Here is a 20,156-nt window from a genome sequence, read left to right as displayed (position 1 = left end):
ACCTAACCAAACACCTAAACTGAGCAAATATGAAAAAAAATCACATTTCCTATCTATGGCACAGCTCCTCTTAATACTCAGGGGATGGCTGGAGCTCTGCCTAAAGATGACACATCCCCTTTTCCCTCCTCTGGGCTGGCGGAGCATAAGGGCCTCCTCAGGCGCAGGTGTCTCCTCTCCAGTCTTCCTGCACTTGCTTGGCTGAGATGATCAGAGCAGCCAGGCTGGAGGCAGGATCGCCTGAGGTCACAAAGGGATGCTGCCCAGAGGAAAAAAGAACAAAGAAAGGAACTCTTACTTTCCAGAATCCCATCCTCACGGGCTCAAGCAGGATTCCCTGGCTACCAGGAAGACACACAAAGAGCACCGAGGGCAGCATGTCCCCCTGCGCCTTGCTGTGCTGGGAGCTGTCTGCGCCACGTGGCCCACACTCTTCCTCATGCCTTCATGCAGGTGTCCTCAGCTGCCAGGGCTTTTTGCCCCTTTGCTTTTTCTTACCTGCAGGAGCTCCTGGGCAGACCAGCGCCTGTCCTCGTCAGCCTGCAGGCAGCAGCGGAGGAAGTCGCGCAGGAGAGCCGAGTGGTGCCTGGGGTTCTGCAGTTTTGGGGGCCCGTTCCTTTCTATCAGTTCAAAAACCTACAGCACACGGATGCAAGAGGACACTGCACCTGCTCCTTTGCTAGCCACAGCAGCTCTCTCCACACAGAGCCCTCTTGCTAAGCTGCACCTTACCCTGAGACGGGCTTCCCGCTTGTAAGGAGCTTCCCCTTCCACCATTTCCAGCCCCATGATGCCCAGGGACCAGATGTCCACTTTGGGGCCGTAGGCTTCTCCTCTCACCACCTCCGGCGCCATCCAGCTGGGAGTGCCGACGCTGGAGCTGCGCTTGCTGCGCTCAGGGCTGAGCTGAGCACAGAGGCCAAAGTCACCTGAGGCCAAAAACAAAGCCTGTCAAAGCCAGCTCCCACTGGCAAAGCGGCCAAAACCATTGCCCACTCCAAGCCTGACCAGGCCTTGCTGAATCTAGCTGAAAAAGCAGCTGAGCTCTCCTTCCACGTGCCTGGAGCCAGGCAAATAATGCATCGGCCACATCCACAACACCCTCACCATTCACGCACTGGCCAAGCGGCGCTTCTGCCCCAGTGGCAGTCACCGAAATGCAAGCGCACGGCAGGTGCTGGAAATGCTGCAGCCCAGCAGGGATACCCACCCAACTTGACAGATCCATCCATGCCCACAAGGACGTTGTTGCTTTTGATGTCTCTGTGGATGACTTGGCGGGAATGAAGGAAATGCAGTCCTTGCAGGCACTGAGAGAGAAAAAGGAGGGAGGGAAAGTTAACGTACAGGATCGGATTTCATCCCACCAGAAAGGAAAGAGCTCGACGGGACTGACGGCTTTCTCAGGGAATTGTGAGCGAGGGCGCAGCATCATGGTGCTGTCACGAAGAAGAGCTTGCTGCTTCAACACTCTTGGAAGTTTTTTCTCGATTTCCAAGCAAAGGCATCCAAGCTCCCAAAAGTTCCGCCGGCCTTGGGTAGGAAGCGCGTCACCTTTTGCTGGGAGGCGGCACGGCAAATATTTTTGGGGAAGCCTAGTGGCAGCAGAGGAGGAAGCAGCACCTAAGAGCTGTTCCAGAATCCGTCGCCATGCGGGCTGCAATGCTATCCTTTGCAGCTGAGGACGGCTCTTTGCCCTTAGCTTGAAATTCTGCCACCTGCATGGCAAGGAATATAGGACAGACAGACAGGCTCCAGGCAAACATTCCCAGGCAAAGCTGAGAAGAGGAAGCAAGTGAAACCAAGCGAGTGAGCCAGCACCAGCGCCAGAGGACACACAGGATGGAAGAGTGCAAGAACAGAGCCTGAGGAGTGCGGGCACAGCGGCAGGCAGTTCACTTCCCATGCTCGCTCTTCTCCTATGTGTGTGGTGAGAAGAGCAGCAGCAGCAGCAGCAGCAAAAGAAAGGTGAGAGCAAGAAATCCCAGCTGTCCTTAACCTCCAGCTGGCAAGCAGCATCCTGGGCAGGCTTGGGGAAGCACAAGCGGGATCCCTCACCTCCCGACAGACAGCGCCTATCTGTCCTTCCTCCGGGTACACCGCGCTGAGCACATCAAACAAGGTGCCGCCGTCCATGAACTCCATGGCCAGCCAGAGCTCCGCATCCACCAGGTAGCTGAAAGAAGAAAACCACGGCATGGAGAGACAGCAATGGGCACAGCCTCAGTCAGCCAGGCGCCCGAGCCAGGTTTTTGCAACTGCTCTCCAAGCTACGTGTGCCACAAGAGATTCATGATCACCAGCTCCAACTCCTCCCACGCTCTGGAGACCAGCAGAGAAATCACCACCAGCTCCCTTCTCTGCCAGGGACCAAAGGGCATCGTCTCTTCGGGCTTGCACTAGCTAAAGCTACATTGACATGAGAATAGGCCAACCTGTCTAAGTAGGTAACGATATTGGGACTCCTGTTGTCCCTCATGGCCAGGATTTCATTGGCAGCCAGCTCCTCGGACATCTCCTCCTCAAGCGACATGATCTTGATTGCCACCTGAAATGACATTGGCCACCGTTTACCTTGAGAAGACGCCCCCTGCTCGAGATCACAAGCAGCACGGAGCGAGTGCTGCTGCAATGAGGCAGCGGGCTGGGCCAAAGTGCCTTGTCACTCGACAGCAGAGCTTAGCAGAAGCACCAAAGGCCATCCCAAATGCATTCTGCCTCCTGAGCCTAGAGTGTACTTCAGAGGAACAGCCTCTGCTGCAGACATGGAGCTGCCACCCAAACCTCCAGGCAGGGCTCACAGCAGCGGGGAAAGCGCTCCGGAGCTGCAAAATGGCATGGGGCTGTTGGCACTTTACCTGTTGTCCGCTGCTGGTGTCAAGGGCTTTATAAACAGCTCCAAAGCCCCTGGAAAGACAAAAGCAGCAGAAAGAGCCCTTTATCCCTTGGCACTGAAATCAAGCCTAGGCAGCAGATCTCCCCAGGCTGCCTGCACGCCTTCCTTAGAAAACGCCTGGCTGCGGCGTCTCTTCGGCCAGCAGCACGTCGGCCCGTGAGCCCTCTGCCCTGCGGGGCAGCCTGTCCAAGGGAACACTAAGGTGCAGCATGAAGACCAAGGGCTGCTGGAAATCTCCAAGGCACACGCCCAGCCAGGTCATTTCCAAACCTAAGGGGAACTCTCCTCCTTGTGTGGGCATGCATGTATGTGTGTGTCAAAAGAGTGAGAACAATTAGAGTCAGAAGACTGTCCTTGAGAATCTGACATTTCTTGAGTGGCAAGGTGCTCTTTCAGGCCAGAAAGCGGCAGGGGCAGAGGGCTTCCCAGCTCCTGCTCCTCCTTGCTGCAAGCAAGACAATGCCAGCATCAACGTGTCTTTGATGAGGCCTTCGCATTGTTCTGACCCAGCAGTCCAGGCAGGCGACAGGAGGTAAAGCCAGAGCCTGACCGTGATTGGAGCTTGCCTGACTTCACGCTTGATATTGCACCAGCCAAAGACCTGGCCCACACTTTTGGAAAAGGAGCCGAGGCCACGCTTACCCTCGTCCCAGTTCTTCAAATGCCGTGTATTTGCTCATTGGCTGGCCCGGACTCACAATGCTCCCTGAAAGACAAAAGCAGCGCAGGGCGCTCGCTCGCACACAGAGACGCCGCTCCCCACACCCTCCCAAAGGCAGCCCCGCTGCCAGCAGCTCTGGGCCCTTTGCGGTCCCCTGGCTTCCAGCTGCTGAGACCAGCAAGTGGGAGGGCCATCTTCTCCACCTTTCATCAGGTGGCCTTTCCCAGAAGGCCTTTATTTCTTTCAAGCGCAGCATCCCATGCCATAAGCCAAAATGATGAGACCTTAAGAAGAGGGCCCTAAGAGGTCACCAAGGGCCTTTGCAGCCTCTGCAGTCACACCCACCATCACTGGCAGGTCCACTGCCAGGGCCACAAAGTGTCTGAGCCAGAGGAGGTGCAAGAACGGGAGCCCGAAAACAGCTGGGGCCAGAGAGCTCCCTGGGGCCTAGGCACTTGCTAGGTGCCAGCCTTCTGCTCAAGCAGAAACAATCTCTGCTTTTGTCTTTGGCACACAAGGCAGCCCAGGCCGAGCCAAGCCAGGCCCAGCCGCCCTCACAGGCAGCAGGAAGTCCCTGAGCGCTGCCGCGCTGCCTCAAAGCACAACAACAGCTTCTGCCGAGAGGCCTAAGCGCCTCTGAGACCGAGGGGCAACTTCTGGCACAGCCTACCCCCAGACACGCACACAACACACTGCTCTGGCAGACAAGAAATGCACCCGACTCACTCAGTGTCTTCCGGCCCTGCTCCTGCCTCTTCTCGGGCTGCTGGGCTGCGCTGCTGCAGGAAGTGCCAGCAGCGGGGGGCGAGCTGGCTGCTGCAGCCCACGCTGGTCCAGCGGCACCAGGTTGAATTGCAGAGCCTGTGTTGAGCTGGGACCAGAAAGGATTGCCCGTCAGAAGGGTGCCTGGCACACATGCCCCGCCCAGTGCATGGCCAAAGCAAGGCCTTGGGAAGGTGCTGTCAGCCACCCCCAGGCCTCTCCAGCTGGGGCGTTTCCCATGTCCCCTTCTCAAAGGCAACTTTGGCAAAAGCCCAAAGGCTACTTGGATCCAGCCCCTCAGGGCCACCTCCATGCTCCATGTTTTCAGCTTTTCTGCAAGACATTGGCAACAAGGGATCGATGGGGCTGCCAAGATCCAGAAAGACATCAGAGCAGGGCCCCAGGGCCTTCTTGCTTTCCTCCTCCTGTCTTTCCCTGGGCAATGAAATCAGCCCGCAACTGGCATGCAGTGGTCTGCTCAGAAGCCCGCAGCATTGCCCTTCTCTGATCTGTTTCACAGATTGCCCCTCTCCATGGCAGCCTTTAGGGAGCGGCCCTTCGGAGACGCCTTCCTGCCCTGCCCAGACCCACCCGCCCTTCACAATGTAGGGCAGCCAAGGATTCTCCTCTCCAAAGGCTGCTCTGACCGGCTGGAAGTGAAGCACAGCCTGAAGCTAATTAGTCCATGGAGAGGGCAGGTCCCCTCCAGGGGCCAGTGTCTGCCAGGTCCCCTGCAAGGCCGGCAACTGCGTCTTTGGGCCGCTCCGTCCGCTGACCACAGGCAGCCTGCACTGACAATGGGCACACGGGGCTGACTCCTACACTGAGAATCATTGAATGCTGCCTCCTGTCTGATGCCGAGAGACATTCTCAGGCCCTCTCAGCATCCCAGCTTAAATGCCAAACTTCAGAACCCATTGGCCAGGGCTCGCTGGCTTGCCTGAAGCAGCACTAGGTCACGGCAGGCACACAGCCGCCCAGCATCTTCAGCCACGAGCAACAAGGGCTGCTCCAAAACTGGAAGCCTGGCCCTGCACCAAAGGCAGTGCCATGCTCAGCTGCCACTCACCGGCTCTGCAAGTTCAGGCTGTGCAGGGAAAGCAGCTGGAGGCTTGATGCTCCTTTGCTCCTCTTCAGCCTCTTCCTCAATGCCAGAGGCAGCCAGAGGAGCTGCTGACCCTGCTGTTGAGGCCTGCAGACAGTCAGAAGTGAGAGAGATGGGCAAAAGGCGATCCCTCAGGAGCTGCTTTCTGTTGAGCTGGGAAAGGACCCAGAAGAAGGGGAAATGGAAGACTTTGATACAAGTGGGACTCTGAGTCATGAAAAGCCCAGGAAGTTGGCTGAATGAGGTGCTACTCCCATCTTGCTGTGCATTTGAGCTTCCCTGCTGCCTAGAAGCAGCAAGATGCCTTGGAGCTGTCCCATTTGCCTTTCATCTCTTGAAAGGCTCTTCCCTGCAAAATCAGCAAACAGCCAGTGCTCCCTTTGCTACTGCTGATGCCACGGGGCACTTGGCCTTTCTTTCAGCCTCCCACGCTGGCACTCCACACTGGACTGCAAGAGGCCAAGCTGGCAGAATTGCCGCCCCATTGTCACACGCCAGCAACGTCACAGCTTCCTTTGCCACTCACCAAAGGCCAGGCTTGCCTCCATCCGCGTGTCAGGTGACCTGCAGCCAGCAAGGGAAAAGGAACCAGAGGCCCTTAGAAAAGTGCCTGTGCTGGCCACTCCCGCAGCACAAGGCAGTCCCAACACAGAGCATTTCCCTTTCCCAACATGCCTCCCGGAGCAACAGCTCTTTCCCACAGCAGGCAAGAGAACAACAAGGACGCTAGAGTAGGCTCTGTCTACATTTGGGCCTCTTTTGCCAAGAGAGAAATAGAAAGACGCTGCTGGAAATGCCCCTTGCTCTTCAACACTCTCAGCTTCCCTTGTGCCCAACAGCTCAAGCAGCATTTTCCTCTTCTCTTTCTTCTCTTTCTTTTTCTTTTTAGATGTAGATTCTTTTAAATGGCATGCCCTAATTCCCATGCCTTGGCTGAAGATGGTAGCTCAGCAAAGCTTCCACAAAGGACCCTTTCCCTGTGGCAGCTCCCTGCTGAAGCAGCCCAGGAACAGCTGCTGGGCTCAGCAGCAAACCCTCCCTGCACTGGACTTTGTGCTGCATCGCCAAGGGAATCGCAGTCTTGGCACACCATCAAAGGATCAAGCCACGCAGCCAAGGCCTCTAAGGGGCAGAATTGGGAGCGAAAGGTGCTTTCCTTCGCTCCTGGAGAGAGCCACCGAGTTGCTAGCAGTACTTCTGAGCATCTCCCCTCCGAGTCTGCAATTAGCAGCTTGTCTTGCTTGAAGCAGCAAGAGGAGGAAATGACAGGCTCCAGTGCCGCGCACTCTCTCGGGGAGGGAAGGCAACCGCTGCAGGTTGCGGGGCAAATACTCTGCACCCGCCCCCCAGTACACAGATGCCCCCTTTTTAGCTGATGCTGCTGGCAGGACATTGACCAAAGCGGTGGCATCTTCATGGCCATTGTGTTCCCAAATAAACTCGGTCACTGCTGCGGCATAAAGAGCAGAGTGAAGCAAAAGCCGGGTGATGCCAGCCCCAGGAGAAACCTTTACTTACGAGTCAGCTGGGTCAGGTAGTAGCCAGAATAGACAACAGAAAAGACCGTGCAAACCGCGGCACAGACCTGCCCGATCATTTTGGCAGCGCTGTGCGGGTTTGCACACTGAATGCCAGCCAAGGCAAAGCCCAGACTCCTCTCGGGGTGCAGGCCGTCTGCTGAGAACTCCTTGAGCACAAGGATCCTCCTGCAGGGAGCGAGCAGAAGAGCCGCTCTGGACAAGCAGGCCTTGCGTGCACCGGGGCAACGCTGTGCTGACAGCACTGTGACGTGGCACCGCTCCCCTGACCTCACAATAGCAGCTGTTCTATGGCTTCCTTGTGCCCAGCAAGGCAACCTTCTGTACAGCTGATGCGAAAGAAAAGCCTGGGAAGTTCTCCTCACTCATAAAGCAGCAGAAAATGTCCTCCCAGTCCATAAGGCAGTGCTCAAGGCGTCCCAGGGGAACTCAGAAAATGGGCCAACCCAAGCGGCATCCAAGGAATCCAAGCAAACGCGCCTTTTGGTCCCAAAAGCTTTGACTGAAAGCAAAAGTCTGCTTCTTCTAGGTGGCATGGGAGCTGGTTCTGAAAAGTCTCACTTCTTCAATGACATTTAGGGGGAAAAAGAAGCAAAGATAATAAAGTTCCAGGAGTATTTTAGGCTGCAGTCACTTCTCGAGCACGCGGGTGCGTGCTGACCTATGGAGGGGCTTGACAGCTGGCCTGCAAGCAAAGCTGAGTTCATAGAAGACATCCCAATTGATGGGTTTTGAGTGTATCCATAGCAAGGAAGAAGACAAGGCCGTCAGCATGGAAACCGATTAGTAAAGAGAGATGAAATTTTCGTAAGCTAGACTAGTGCCTAAGTAGATGTGTATACTTGCCTTATAAATTTCTGTAAAACTTTTGCCAATTCTATTGACGTTAATTGCTTTGCACCAATGGATATAAGAAGTTCTTGTGGTGTAGTCAGTGACTTAAGATCACGCTTTGTTAAGAGTGTAGAAGCTGGAGAACACGCAGAATAAAGAAAACTTTTTTCTTCTTGGACCCTGATCACGTGTGTATGTCACGTCCGGCCTAATGGTGACAGTTCCCCATCTCTGGATCAAGAGACAAGTATTGTCTGACAGGTAGCTTGTCAACAAACTGGGAAAGAATTGAGTACCTGGGCATGCAGATTTCTGAAGGGAGGAAAGAAAAGTGTTGACAAGAATAAGCCTGAGTTTTAAACGCCTGAAAGAGTCAAAAATAACACGTTGTGGGATATTGTGCCAGATGTTCCACAGAGTTAAAACCAACCACAACTCATTAGTATCTGGACTTCCTTGCCCACTATGCTTAGAAATGTTGCTTGAAGGCACTTTGTATCTAAAAAATCCAGTTCCTGTAGATGACTGTAGACGTAGATCAAAATCCTACCAAAAACTCCGTGTCAAAACGAGCAAGAGTGAGACTTTTGTCCTTGGCAGTAGCTTCCAGGTGCTCCTGGACATCGCCAGGCCTAGACACAACGATGTGTATTCGGCGGAGGGAGAGAAGCCTTATGCTTAGCTCTAACTGTGACCTTTGCTAGCAGATCTTACTAGCAGGTAAGAAATTCCATTTGTTCTGCTCTTAGGCAGAGCCAAGATGGGAATCCAAGTCTAGATCACAGGAGAAGATCACAGGAGCCTCAGCTTTTCCAGAGGAGGAAAAATACAAAGGCTAGTAAATTTGCCCTGGGTTGACAGGGTTTTTTTACAGATCCATAGACAAGTGATGAAGCTTAAAAGATGACAGCAGAGGAAAATCAACAGATATGCTGAAACTGAGTGAAGAGGAAGGAGACTTCAAATTAACTGAAAAGCTGCACCGAAAGCCTCTCTACTTTTTGCAGTTGCTTCAAGTTTAAAATGACAAATTCTAGCAGCACTTCCAACTTATTGTTCTTAATTCTAGATTAAAGACAATCAAAACTGTGTACTCCTGCTTAGAGTATGAAGTAAAGCACAGAAAGGCATTAGAGTAAGAAAAGTTGTGTTTAGAAGGCTGAGGCAGCCTTAGGGCTAGGAGGAATGGGGAGGCGTGGAAATCAGGCCTGTGGGCACCAGTCAAGGAGCATCCAGTCCCTGAGCGGTCCCTCACAGAGGGTATCCCAGCAGATGGAGTCCAAATGGAGCCACAGCTCGGTGGGAAAAGTGCCGGGCTGCTGAGCCGTGCTTAGCAGGGGCTCCTGCATCAAATTGCTCCCTGACAGGTGCAGTATGCTGTGTGTGTGTGCCCAACAGCTGGCAAGAGCAGGCTGGCCCAGATGTGGGAAAAGGCCAAGGAGGCAGCAGAGTGGGAATGGGGCTGTGCAGGAGGCCCTGGTGGTTGCACACAGCCGTGGGGGATCAGGCTGGCCCAGATGGTCCCTGGGGCTCTGGGCTGAAAAGGGGGGAAAAGAGAAGCAGGGAGGAAGGGCCAGATGCCGCTATGAGAATGCCATTCCATCCCATAGGTGACATAGTGAGAGGAGGCTGGGAACAAAATGGTCATTCCTGCTGATCACCCTGACATCTTCACGACAAGAGGCCCAGAAAGGAGTGCACATCTGCCTCCTGGTGTTGTCCTGAATGTGAGCTCATTACCTGGCGTTCATTACCCGCAAGTCTGGCAGCTTCCCGCGGGCATTCCACGCTTCAGGCAAGCAAAGCTGCTTACCTCACTATGTTCTTTGGGCCTCTGAAGGGGACCGTCCACTTAGCTACAGCCTGGCAAGGAAGGGAGTCTTACAACACTCTGGATATTTTAGACTTTTATTCTCACTCGGCCTGAAACAAAGTATCCCCTCGCTACTTCTCCATCTTCATCCTTCTGTCCTGCAGGTGGCCTGTTCAGGCTGACAGCTTGGAGCGCCTGCAGGCTCCAGTTCGGCTGCAGCGCAGCTTTTCCTCTCACAGCTTAATTCTTATTATGACAATTCTTTCATTTCTACTTCAAAGATACCTCAGAGCTTGCCTAAATTAACAACACTCTATTCTAAGCTAAACAATCCTCTATTATCTAAGATATCTACGTTCCATAGCCCTTAAATGGTGATCCCTATATATCCTAGTTCTTTTAAACTTTCATCTCTTGGAGAAAGAAAAAACAACTCAGCTTTAAATTGAACCTAGCACACACCTAACCAAACCTAACCTAACCTAACCTAACCTAACCTAACCTAACCTAACCTAACCTAACCTTACCTTACCTTACCTAACCTAACCAAACACCTAAACTGAGCAAATACGAAAAAAAATCACATTTCCTATCTATGGCACAGCTCCTCTTAATACTCAGGGGATGGCTGGAGCTCTGCCTAAAGATGACACATCCCCTTTTCCCTCCTCTGGGCTGGCGGAGCATAAGGGCCTCCTCAGGCGCAGGTGTCTCCTCTCCAGTCTTCCTGCACTTGCTTGGCTGAGATGATCAGAGCAGCCAGGCTGGAGGCAGGATCGCCTGAGGTCACAAAGGGATGCTGCCCAGAGGAAAAAAGAACAAAGAAAGGAACTCTTACTTTCCAGAATCCCATCCTCACGGGCTCAAGCAGGATTCCCTGGCTACCAGGAAGACACACAAAGAGCACCGAGGGCAGCATGTCCCCCTGCGCCTTGCTGTGCTGGGAGCTGTCTGCGCCACGTGGCCCACACTCCTCCTCATGCCTTCATGCAGGTGTCCTCAGCTGCCAGGGCTTTTTGCCCCTTTGCTTTTTCTTACCTGCAGGAGCTCCTGGGCAGACCAGCGCCTGTCCTCGTCAGCCTGCAGGCAGCAGCGGAGGAAGTCGCGCAGGAGAGCCGAGTGGTGCCTGGGGTTCTGCAGTTTTGGGGGCCCGTTCCTTTCTATCAGTTCAAAAACCTACAGCACACGGATGCAAGAGGACACTGCACCTGCTCCTTTGCTAGCCACAGCAGCTCTCTCCACACAGAGCCCTCTTGCTAAGCTGCACCTTACCCTGAGACGGGCTTCCCGCTCGTAAGGAGCTTCCCCTTCCACCATTTCCAGCCCCATGATGCCCAGGGACCAGATGTCCACTTTGGGGCCGTAGGCTTCTCCTCTCACCACCTCCGGCGCCATCCAGCTGGGAGTGCCGACGCTGGAGCTGCGCTTGCTGCGCTCAGGGCTGAGCTGAGCACAGAGGCCAAAGTCACCTGAGGCCAAAAACAAAGCCTGTCAAAGCCAGCTCCCACTGGCAAAGCGGCCAAAACCATTGCCCACTCCAAGCCTGACCAGGCCTTGCTGAATCTAGCTGAAAAAGCAGCTGAGCTCTCCTTCCACGTGCCTGGAGCCAGGCAAATAATGCATCGGCCACATCCACAACACCCTCACCATTCACGCACTGGCCAAGCGGCGCTTCTGCCCCAGTGGCAGTCACCGAAATGCAAGCGCACGGCAGGTGCTGGAAATGCTGCAGCCCAGCAGGGATACCCACCCAACTTGACAGATCCATCCATGCCCACAAGGACGTTGTTGCTTTTGATGTCTCTGTGGATGACTTGGCGGGAATGAAGGAAATGCAGTCCTTGCAGGCACTGAGAGAGAAAAAGGAGGGAGGGAAAGTTAACGTACAGGATCGGATTTCATCCCACCAGAAAGGAAAGAGCTCGACGGGACTGACGGCTTTCTCAGGGAATTGTGAGCGAGGGCGCAGCATCATGGTGCTGTCACGAAGAAGAGCTTGCTGCTTCAACACTCTTGGAAGTTTTTTCTCGATTTCCAAGCAAAGGCATCCAAGCTCCCAAAAGTTCCGCCGGCCTTGGGTAGGAAGCGCGTCACCTTTTGCTGGGAGGCGGCACGGCAAATATTTTTGGGGAAGCCTAGTGGCAGCAGAGGAGGAAGCAGCACCTAAGAGCTGTTCCAGAATCCGTCGCCATGCGGGCTGCAATGCTATCCTTTGCAGCTGAGGACGGCTCTTTGCCCTTAGCTTGAAATTCTGCCACCTGCATGGCAAGGAATATAGGACAGACAGACAGGCTCCAGGCAAACATTCCCAGGCAAAGCTGAGAAGAGGAAGCAAGTGAAACCAAGCGAGTGAGCCAGCACCAGCGCCAGAGGACACACAGGATGGAAGAGTGCAAGAACAGAGCCTGAGGAGTGCGGGCACAGCGGCAGGCAGTTCACTTCCCATGCTCGCTCTTCTCCTATGTGTGTGGTGAGAAGAGCAGCAGCAGCAGCAGCAGCAAAAGAAAGGTGAGAGCAAGAAATCCCAGCTGTCCTTAACCTCCAGCTGGCAAGCAGCATCCTGGGCAGGCTTGGGGAAGCACAAGCGGGATCCCTCACCTCCCGACAGACAGCGCCTATCTGTCCTTCCTCCGGGTACACCGCGCTGAGCACATCAAACAAGGTGCCGCCGTCCATGAACTCCATGGCCAGCCAGAGCTCCGCATCCACCAGGTAGCTGAAAGAAGAAAACCACGGCATGGAGAGACAGCAATGGGCACAGCCTCAGTCAGCCAGGGGCCCGAGCCAGGTTTTTGCAACTGCTCTCCAAGCTACGTGTGCCACAAGATATTCATGATCACCAGCTCCAACTCCTCCCACGCTCTGGAGACCAGCAGAGAAATCACCACCAGCTCCCTTCTCTGCCAGGGACCAAAGGGCATCGTCTCTTCGGGCTTGCACTAGCTACATTGACATGAGAATAGGCCAACCTGTCTAAGTAGGTAACGATATTGGGACTCCTGTTGTCCCTCATGGCCAGGATTTCATTGGCAGCCAGCTCCTCGGACATCTCCTCCTCAAGCGACATGATCTTGATTGCCACCTGAAATGACATTGGCCACCGTTTACCTTGAGAAGACGCCCCCTGCTCGAGATCACAAGCAGCACGGAGCGAGTGCTGCTGCAATGAGGCAGCGGGCTGGGCCAAAGTGCCTTGTCACTCGACAGCAGAGCTTAGCAGAAGCACCAAAGGCCATCCCAAATGCATTCTGCCTCCTGAGCCTAGAGTGTACTTCAGAGGAACAGCCTCTGCTGCAGACATGGAGCTGCCACCCAAACCTCCAGGCAGGGCTCACAGCAGCGGGGAAAGCGCTCCGGAGCTGCAAAATGGCATGGGGCTGTTGGCACTTTACCTGTTGTCCGCTGCTGGTGTCAAGGGCTTTATAAACAGCTCCAAAGCCCCTGGAAAGACAAAAGCAGCAGAAAGAGCCCTTTATCCCTTGGCACTGAAATCAAGCCTAGGCAGCAGATCTCCCCAGGCTGCCTGCACGCCTTCCTTAGAAAACGCCTGGCTGCGGCGTCTCTTCGGCCAGCAGCACGTCGGCCCGTGAGCCCTCTGCCCTGCGGGGCAGCCTGTCCAAGGGAACACTAAGGTGCAGCATGAAGACCAAGGGCTGCTGGAAATCTCCAAGGCACACGCCCAGCCAGGTCATTTCCAAACCTAAGGGGAACTCTCCTCCTTGTGCGGGTGTGCATGCATGTGTGTGTCAAAAGAGTGAGAACAATTAGAGTCAGAAGACTGTCCTTGAGAATCTGACATTTCTTGAGTGGCAAGGTGCTCTTTCAGGCCAGAAAGCGGCAGGGGCAGAGGGCTTCCCAGCTCCTGCTCCTCCTTGCTGCAAGCAAGACAATGCCAGCATCAACTTGTCTTTGATGAGGCCTTCGCATTGTTCTGACCCAGCAGTCCAGGCAGGCGACAGGAGGTAAAGCCAGAGCCTGACCGTGATTGGAGCTTGCCTGACTTCACGCTTGATATTGCACCAGCCAAAGACCTGGCCCACACTTTTGGAAAAGGAGCCGAGGCCACGCTTACCCTCGTCCCAGTTCTTCAAATGCCGTGTATTTGCTCATTGGCTGGCCCGGACTCACAATGCTCCCTGAAAGACAAAAGCAGCGCAGGGCGCTCGCTCGCACACAGAGACGCCGCTCCCCACACCCTCCCAAAGGCAGCCCCGCTGCCAGCAGCTCTGGGCCCTTTGCGGTCCCCTGGCTTCCAGCTGCTGAGACCAGCAAGTGGGAGGGCCATCTTCTCCACCTTTCATCAGGTGGCCTTTCCCAGAAGGCCTTTATTTCTTTCAAGCGCAGCATCCCATGCCATAAGCCAAAATGATGAGACCTTAAGAAGAGGGCCCTAAGAGGTCACCAAGGGCCTTTGCAGCCTCTGCAGTCACACCCACCATCACTGGCAGGTCCACTGCCAGGGCCACAAAGTGTCTGAGCCAGAGGAGGTGCAAGAACGGGAGCCCGAAAACAGCTGGGGCCAGAGAGCTCCCTGGGGCCTAGGCACTTGCTAGGTGCCAGCCTTCTGCTCAAGCAGAAACAATCTCTGCTTTTGTCTTTGGCACACAAGGCAGCCCAGGCCGAGCCAAGCCAGGCCCAGCCGCCCTCACAGGCAGCAGGAAGTCCCTGAGCGCTGCCGCGCTGCCTCAAAGCACAACAACAGCTTCTGCCGAGAGGCCTAAGCGCCTCTGAGACCGAGGGGCAACTTCTGGCACAGCCTACCCCCAGACACGCACACAACACACTGCTCTGGCAGACAAGAAATGCACCCGACTCACTCAGTGTCTTCCGGCCCTGCTCCTGCCTCTTCTCGGGCTGCTGGGCTGCGCTGCTGCAGGAAGTGCCAGCAGCGGGGGGCGAGCTGGCTGCTGCAGCCCACGCTGGTCCAGCGGCACCAGGTTGAATTGCAGAGCCTGTGTTGAGCTGGGACCAGAAAGGATTGCCCGTCAGAAGGGTGCCTGGCACACATGCCCCGCCCAGTGCACGGCCAAAGCAAGGCCTTGGGAAGGTGCTGTCAGCCACCCCCAGGCCTCTCCAGCTGGGGCGTTTCCCATGTCCCCTTCTCAAAGGCAACTTTGGCAAAAGCCCAAAGGCTACTTGGATCCAGCCCCTCAGGGCCACCTCCATGCTCCATGTTTTCAGCTTTTCTGCAAGACATTGGCAACAAGGGATCGATGGGGCTGCCAAGATCCAGAAAGACATCAGAGCAGGGCCCCAGGGCCTTCTTGCTTTCCTCCTCCTGTCTTTCCCTGGGCAATGAAATCAGCCCGCAACTGGCATGCAGTGGTCTGCTCAGAAGCCCGCAGCATTGCCCTTCTCTGATCTGTTTCACAGATTGCCCCTCTCCATGGCAGCCTTTAGGGAGCGGCCCTTCGGAGACGCCTTCCTGCCCTGCCCAGACCCACCCGCCCTTCACAATGTAGGGCAGCCAAGGATTCTCCTCTCCAAAGGCTGCTCTGACCGGCTGGAAGTGAAGCACAGCCTGAAGCTAATTAGTCCATGGAGAGGGCAGGTCCCCTCCAGGGGCCAGTGTCTGCCAGGTCCCCTGCAAGGCCGGCAACTGCGTCTTTGGGCCGCTCCGTCCGCTGACCACAGGCAGCCTGCACTGACAATGGGCACACGGGGCTGACTCCTACACTGAGAATCATTGAATGCTGCCTCCTGTCTGATGCCGAGAGACATTCTCAGGCCCTCTCAGCATCCCAGCTTAAATGCCAAACTTCAGAACCCATTGGCCAGGGCTCGCTGGCTTGCCTGAAGCAGCACTAGGTCACGGCAGGCACACAGCCGCCCAGCATCTTCAGCCACGAGCAACAAGGGCTGCTCCAAAACTGGAAGCCTGGCCCTGCACCAAAGGCAGTGCCATGCTCAGCTGCCACTCACCGGCTCTGCAAGTTCAGGCTGTGCAGGGAAAGCAGCTGGAGGCTTGATGCTCCTTTGCTCCTCTTCAGCCTCTTCCTCAATGCCAGAGGCAGCCAGAGGAGCTGCTGACCCTGCTGTTGAGGCCTGCAGACAGTCAGAAGTGAGAGAGATGGGCAAAAGGCGATCCCTCAGGAGCTGCTTTCTGTTGAGCTGGGAAAGGACCCAGAAGAAGGGGAAATGGAAGACTTTGATACAAGTGGGACTCTGAGTCATGAAAAGCCCAGGAAGTTGGCTGAATGAGGTGCTACTCCCATCTTGCTGTGCATTTGAGCTTCCCTGCTGCCTAGAAGCAGCAAGATGCCTTGGAGCTGTCCCATTTGCCTTTCATCTCTTGAAAGGCTCTTCCCTGCAAAATCAGCAAACAGCCAGTGCTCCCTTTGCTACTGCTGATGCCACGGGGCACTTGGCCTTTCTTTCAGCCTCCCACGCTGGCACTCCACACTGGACTGCAAGAGGCCAAGCTGGCAGAATTGCCGCCCCGTTGTCACACGCCAGCAACGTCACAGCTTCCTTTGCCACTCACCAAAGGCCAGGCTTGCCTCCATCCGCGTGTCAGGTGACCTGCAGCCAGCAAGGGAAAAGGAACCAGAGGCCCTTAGAAAAGTGCCTGTGCTGGCCACTCCCGCAGCACAAGGCAGTCCCAACACAGAGCATTTCCCTTTCCCAACATGCCTCCCGGAGCAACAGCTCTTTCCCACAGCAGGCAAGAGAACAACAAGGACGCTAGAGTAGGCTCTGTCTACATTTGGGCCTCTTTTGCCAAGAGAGAAATAGAAAGACGCTGCTGGAAATGCCCCTTGCTCTTCAACACTCTCAGCTTCCCTTGTGCCCAACAGCTCAAGCAGCATTTTCCTCTTCTCTTTCTTCTCTTTCTTTTTCTTTTTAGATGTAGATTCTTTTAAATGGCATGCCCTAATTCCCATGCCTTGGCTGAAGATGGTAGCTCAGCAAAGCTTCCACAAAGGACCCTTTCCCTGTGGCAGCTCCCTGCTGAAGCAGCCCAGGAACAGCTGCTGGGCTCAGCAGCAAACCCTCCCTGCACTGGACTTTGTGCTGCATCGCCAAGGGAATCGCAGTCTTGGCACACCATCAAAGGATCAAGCCACGCAGCCAAGGCCTCTAAGGGGCAGAATTGGGAGCGAAAGGTGCTTTCCTTCGCTCCTGGAGAGAGCCACCGAGTTGCTAGCAGTACTTCTGAGCATCTCCCCTCCGAGTCTGCAATTAGCAGCTTGTCTTGCTTGAAGCAGCAAGAGGAGGAAATGACAGGCTCCAGTGCCGCGCACTCTCTCGGGGAGGGAAGGCAACCGCTGCAGGTTGCGGGGCAAATACTCTGCACCCGCCCCCCAGTACACAGATGCCCCCTTTTTAGCTGATGCTGCTGGCAGGACATTGACCAAAGCGGTGGCATCTTCATGGCCATTGTGTTCCCAAATAAACTCGGTCACTGCTGCGGCATAAAGAGCAGAGTGAAGCAAAAGCCGGGTGATGCCAGCCCCAGGAGAAACCTTTACTTACGAGTCAGCTGGGTCAGGTAGTAGCCAGAATAGACAACAGAAAAGACCATGCAAACCGCGGCACAGACCTGCCCGATCATTTTGGCAGCGCTGTGCGGGTTTGCACACTGAATGCCAGCCAAGGCAAAGCCCAGACTCCTCTCGGGGTGCAGGCCGTCTGCTGAGAACTCCTTGAGCACAAGGATCCTCCTGCAGGGAGCGAGCAGAAGAGCCGCTCTGGACAAGCAGGCCTTGCGTGCACCGGGGCAACGCTGTGCTGACAGCACTGTGACGTGGCACCGCTCCCCTGACCTCACAATAGCAGCTGTTCTATGGCTTCCTTGTGCCCAGCAAGGCAACCTTCTGTACAGCTGATGCGAAAGAAAAGCCTGGGAAGTTCTCCTCACTCATAAAGCAGCAGAAAATGTCCTCCCAGTCCATAAGGCAGTGCTCAAGGCGTCCCAGGGGAACTCAGAAAATGGGCCAACCCAAGCGGCATCCAAGGAATCCAAGCAAACGCGCCTTTTGGTCCCAAAAGCTTTGACTGAAAGCAAAAGTCTGCTTCTTCTAGGTGGCATGGGAGCTGGTTCTGAAAAGTCTCACTTCTTCAATGACATTTAGGGGGAAAAAGAAGCAAAGATAATAAAGTTCCAGGAGTATTTTAGGCTGCAGTCACTTCTCGAGCACGCGGGTGCGTGCTGACCTATGGAGGGGCTTGACAGCTGGCCTGCAAGCAAAGCTGAGTTCATAGAAGACATCCCAATTGATGGGTTTTGAGTGTATCCATAGCAAGGAAGAAGACAAGGCCGTCAGCATGGAAACCGATTAGTAAAGAGAGATGAAATTTTCGTAAGCTAGACTAGTGCCTAAGTAGATGTGTATACTTGCCTTATAAATTTCTGTAAAACTTTTGCCAATTCTATTGACGTTAATTGCTTTGCACCAATGGATATAAGAAGTTCTTGTGGTGTAGTCAGTGACTTAAGATCACGCTTTGTTAAGAGTGTAGAAGCTGGAGAACACGCAGAATAAAGAAAACTTTTTTCTTCTTGGACCCTGATCACGTGTGTATGTCACGTCCGGCCTAATGGTGACAGTTCCCCATCTCTGGATCAAGAGACAAGTATTGTCTGACAGGTAGCTTGTCAACAAACTGGGAAAGAATTGAGTACCTGGGCATGCAGATTTCTGAAGGGAGGAAAGAAAAGTGTTGACAAGAATAAGCCTGAGTTTTAAACGCCTGAAAGAGTCAAAAATAACACGTTGTGGGATATTGTGCCAGATGTTCCACAGAGTTAAAACCAACCACAACTCATTAGTATCTGGACTTCCTTGCCCACTATGCTTAGAAATGTTGCTTGAAGGCACTTTGTATCTAAAAAATCCAGTTCCTGTAGATGACTGTAGACGTAGATCAAAATCCTACCAAAAACTCCGTGTCAAAACGAGCAAGAGTGAGACTTTTGTCCTTGGCAGTAGCTTCCAGGTGCTCCTGGACATCGCCAGGCCTAGACACAACGATGTGTATTCGGCGGAGGGAGAGAAGCCTTATGCTTAGCTCTAACTGTGACCTTTGCTAGCAGATCTTACTAGCAGGTAAGAAATTCCATTTGTTCTGCTCTTAGGCAGAGCCAAGATGGGAATCCAAGTCTAGATCACAGGAGAAGATCACAGGAGCCTCAGCTTTTCCAGAGGAGGAAAAATACAAAGGCTAGTAAATTTGCCCTGGGTTGACAGGGTTTTTTTACAGATCCATAGACAAGTGATGAAGCTTAAAAGATGACAGCAGAGGAAAATCAACAGATATGCTGAAACTGAGTGAAGAGGAAGGAGACTTCAAATTAACTGAAAAGCTGCACCGAAAGCCTCTCTACTTTTTGCAGTTGCTTCAAGTTTAAAATGACAAACTCTAGCAGCACTTCCAACTTATTGTTCTTAATTCTAGATTAAAGACAATCAAAACTGTGTACTCCTGCTTAGAGTATGAAGTAAAGCACAGAAAGGCATTAGAGTAAGAAAAGTTGTGTTTAGAAGGCTGAGGCAGCCTTAGGGCTAGGAGGAATGGGGAGGCGTGGAAATCAGGCCTGTGGGCACCAGTCAAGGAGCATCCAGTCCCTGAGCGGTCCCTCACAGAGGGTATCCCAGCAGATGGAGTCCAAATGGAGCCACAGCTCGGTGGGAAAAGTGCCGGGCTGCTGAGCCGTGCTTAGCAGGGGCTCCTGCATCAAATTGCTCCCTGACAGGTGCAGTATGCTGTGTGTGTGTGCCCAACAGCTGGCAAGAGCAGGCTGGCCCAGATGTGGGAAAAGGCCAAGGAGGCAGCAGAGTGGGAATGGGGCTGTGCAGGAGGCCCTGGTGGTTGCACACAGCCGTGGGGGATCAGGCTGGCCCAGATGGTCCCTGGGGCTCTGGGCTGAAAAGGGGGGAAAAGAGAAGCAGGGAGGAAGGGCCAGATGCCGCTATGAGAATGCCATTCCATCCCATAGGTGACATAGTGAGAGGAGGCTGGGAACAAAATGGTCATTCCTGCTGATCACCCTGACATCTTCACGACAAGAGGCCCAGAAAGGAGTGCACATCTGCCTCCTGGTGTTGTCCTGAATGTGAGCTCATTACCTGGCGTTCATTACCCGCAAGTCTGGCAGCTTCCCGCGGGCATTCCACGCTTCAGGCAAGCAAAGCTGCTTACCTCACTATGTTCTTTGGGCCTCTGAAGGGGACCGTCCACTTAGCTACAGCCTGGCAAGGAAGGGAGTCTTACAACACTCTGGATATTTTAGACTTTTATTCTCACTCGGCCTGAAACAAAGTATCCCCTCGCTACTTCTCCATCTTCATCCTTCTGTCCTGAAGGTGGCCTGTTCAGGCTGACAGCTTGGAGCGCCTGCAGGCTCCAGTTCGGCTGCAGCGCAGCTTTTCCTCTCACAGCTTAATTCTTATTATGACAATTCTTTCATTTCTACTTCAAAGATACCTCAGAGCTTGCCTAAATTAACAACACTCTATTCTAAGCTAAACAATCCTCTATTATCTAAGATATCTACGTTCCATAGCCCTTAAATGGTGATCCCTATATATCCTAGTTCTTTTAAA

General features: G+C 54.0%; 2 protein-coding genes across 2 annotated transcripts; both read right to left on the bottom strand.

Annotated features, from left to right (window-relative positions):
- Positions 1-157: 157 nt before the first annotated feature.
- Positions 158-9,547, bottom strand: LOC136570844 (serine/threonine-protein kinase PAK 3-like). The gene is made up of 12 exons (XM_066571250.1): positions 9,537-9,547; positions 6,943-7,130; positions 6,711-6,874; positions 4,284-4,428; positions 3,539-3,602; positions 2,859-2,907; positions 2,436-2,548; positions 2,059-2,176; positions 1,211-1,310; positions 733-929; positions 499-636; positions 158-259 (listed from the first exon to the last, which is right to left on the bottom strand). The coding sequence occupies exons 1-12, from the start codon at positions 9,545-9,547 to the stop codon at positions 158-160; spliced, it is 1,389 nt and encodes a 462-aa protein (XP_066427347.1).
- A 759-nt stretch (positions 9,548-10,306) lies between these two features.
- On the bottom strand, positions 10,307-19,690 carry LOC136570843 (serine/threonine-protein kinase PAK 3-like). Its single transcript, XM_066571249.1, has 14 exons — positions 19,680-19,690; positions 17,086-17,273; positions 16,094-16,131; positions 15,528-15,654; positions 15,457-15,468; positions 14,427-14,561; positions 13,682-13,745; positions 13,002-13,050; positions 12,579-12,691; positions 12,208-12,325; positions 11,360-11,459; positions 10,882-11,078; positions 10,648-10,785; positions 10,307-10,408 (listed from the first exon to the last, which is right to left on the bottom strand). The coding sequence occupies exons 1-14, from the start codon at positions 19,688-19,690 to the stop codon at positions 10,307-10,309; spliced, it is 1,392 nt and encodes a 463-aa protein (XP_066427346.1).
- Positions 19,691-20,156: the final 466 nt, after the last annotated feature.

The sequence above is a fragment of the Molothrus aeneus genome, unplaced genomic scaffold, assembly GCF_037042795.1.
Source record: "Molothrus aeneus isolate 106 unplaced genomic scaffold, BPBGC_Maene_1.0 scaffold_40, whole genome shotgun sequence".
Lineage (NCBI taxonomy): Eukaryota > Metazoa > Chordata > Aves > Passeriformes > Icteridae > Molothrus > Molothrus aeneus.
This window is presented reverse-complemented; position numbering and strand designations above follow the sequence as displayed.

Coding starts and splice junctions, on each gene's coding strand:
- LOC136570844 (XM_066571250.1), bottom strand. Junction 6,875..6,942: donor CTACCTGACCCAGCTGACTC/GTAAGTAAAGGT, acceptor TTTATGCCGCAG/CAGTGACCGAGTTTATTTGG. Junction 1,311..2,058: donor TAGGCGCTGTCTGTCGGGAG/GTGAGGGATCCC, acceptor TTTCTCTCTCAG/TGCCTGCAAGGACTGCATTT.
- LOC136570843 (XM_066571249.1), bottom strand. Junction 12,326..12,578: donor ATCGTTACCTACTTAGACAG/GTTGGCCTATTC, acceptor TTCTTCTTTCAG/CTACCTGGTGGATGCGGAGC. Junction 10,786..10,881: donor AGCGGGAAGCCCGTCTCAGG/GTAAGGTGCAGC, acceptor CGTGTGCTGTAG/GTTTTTGAACTGATAGAAAG.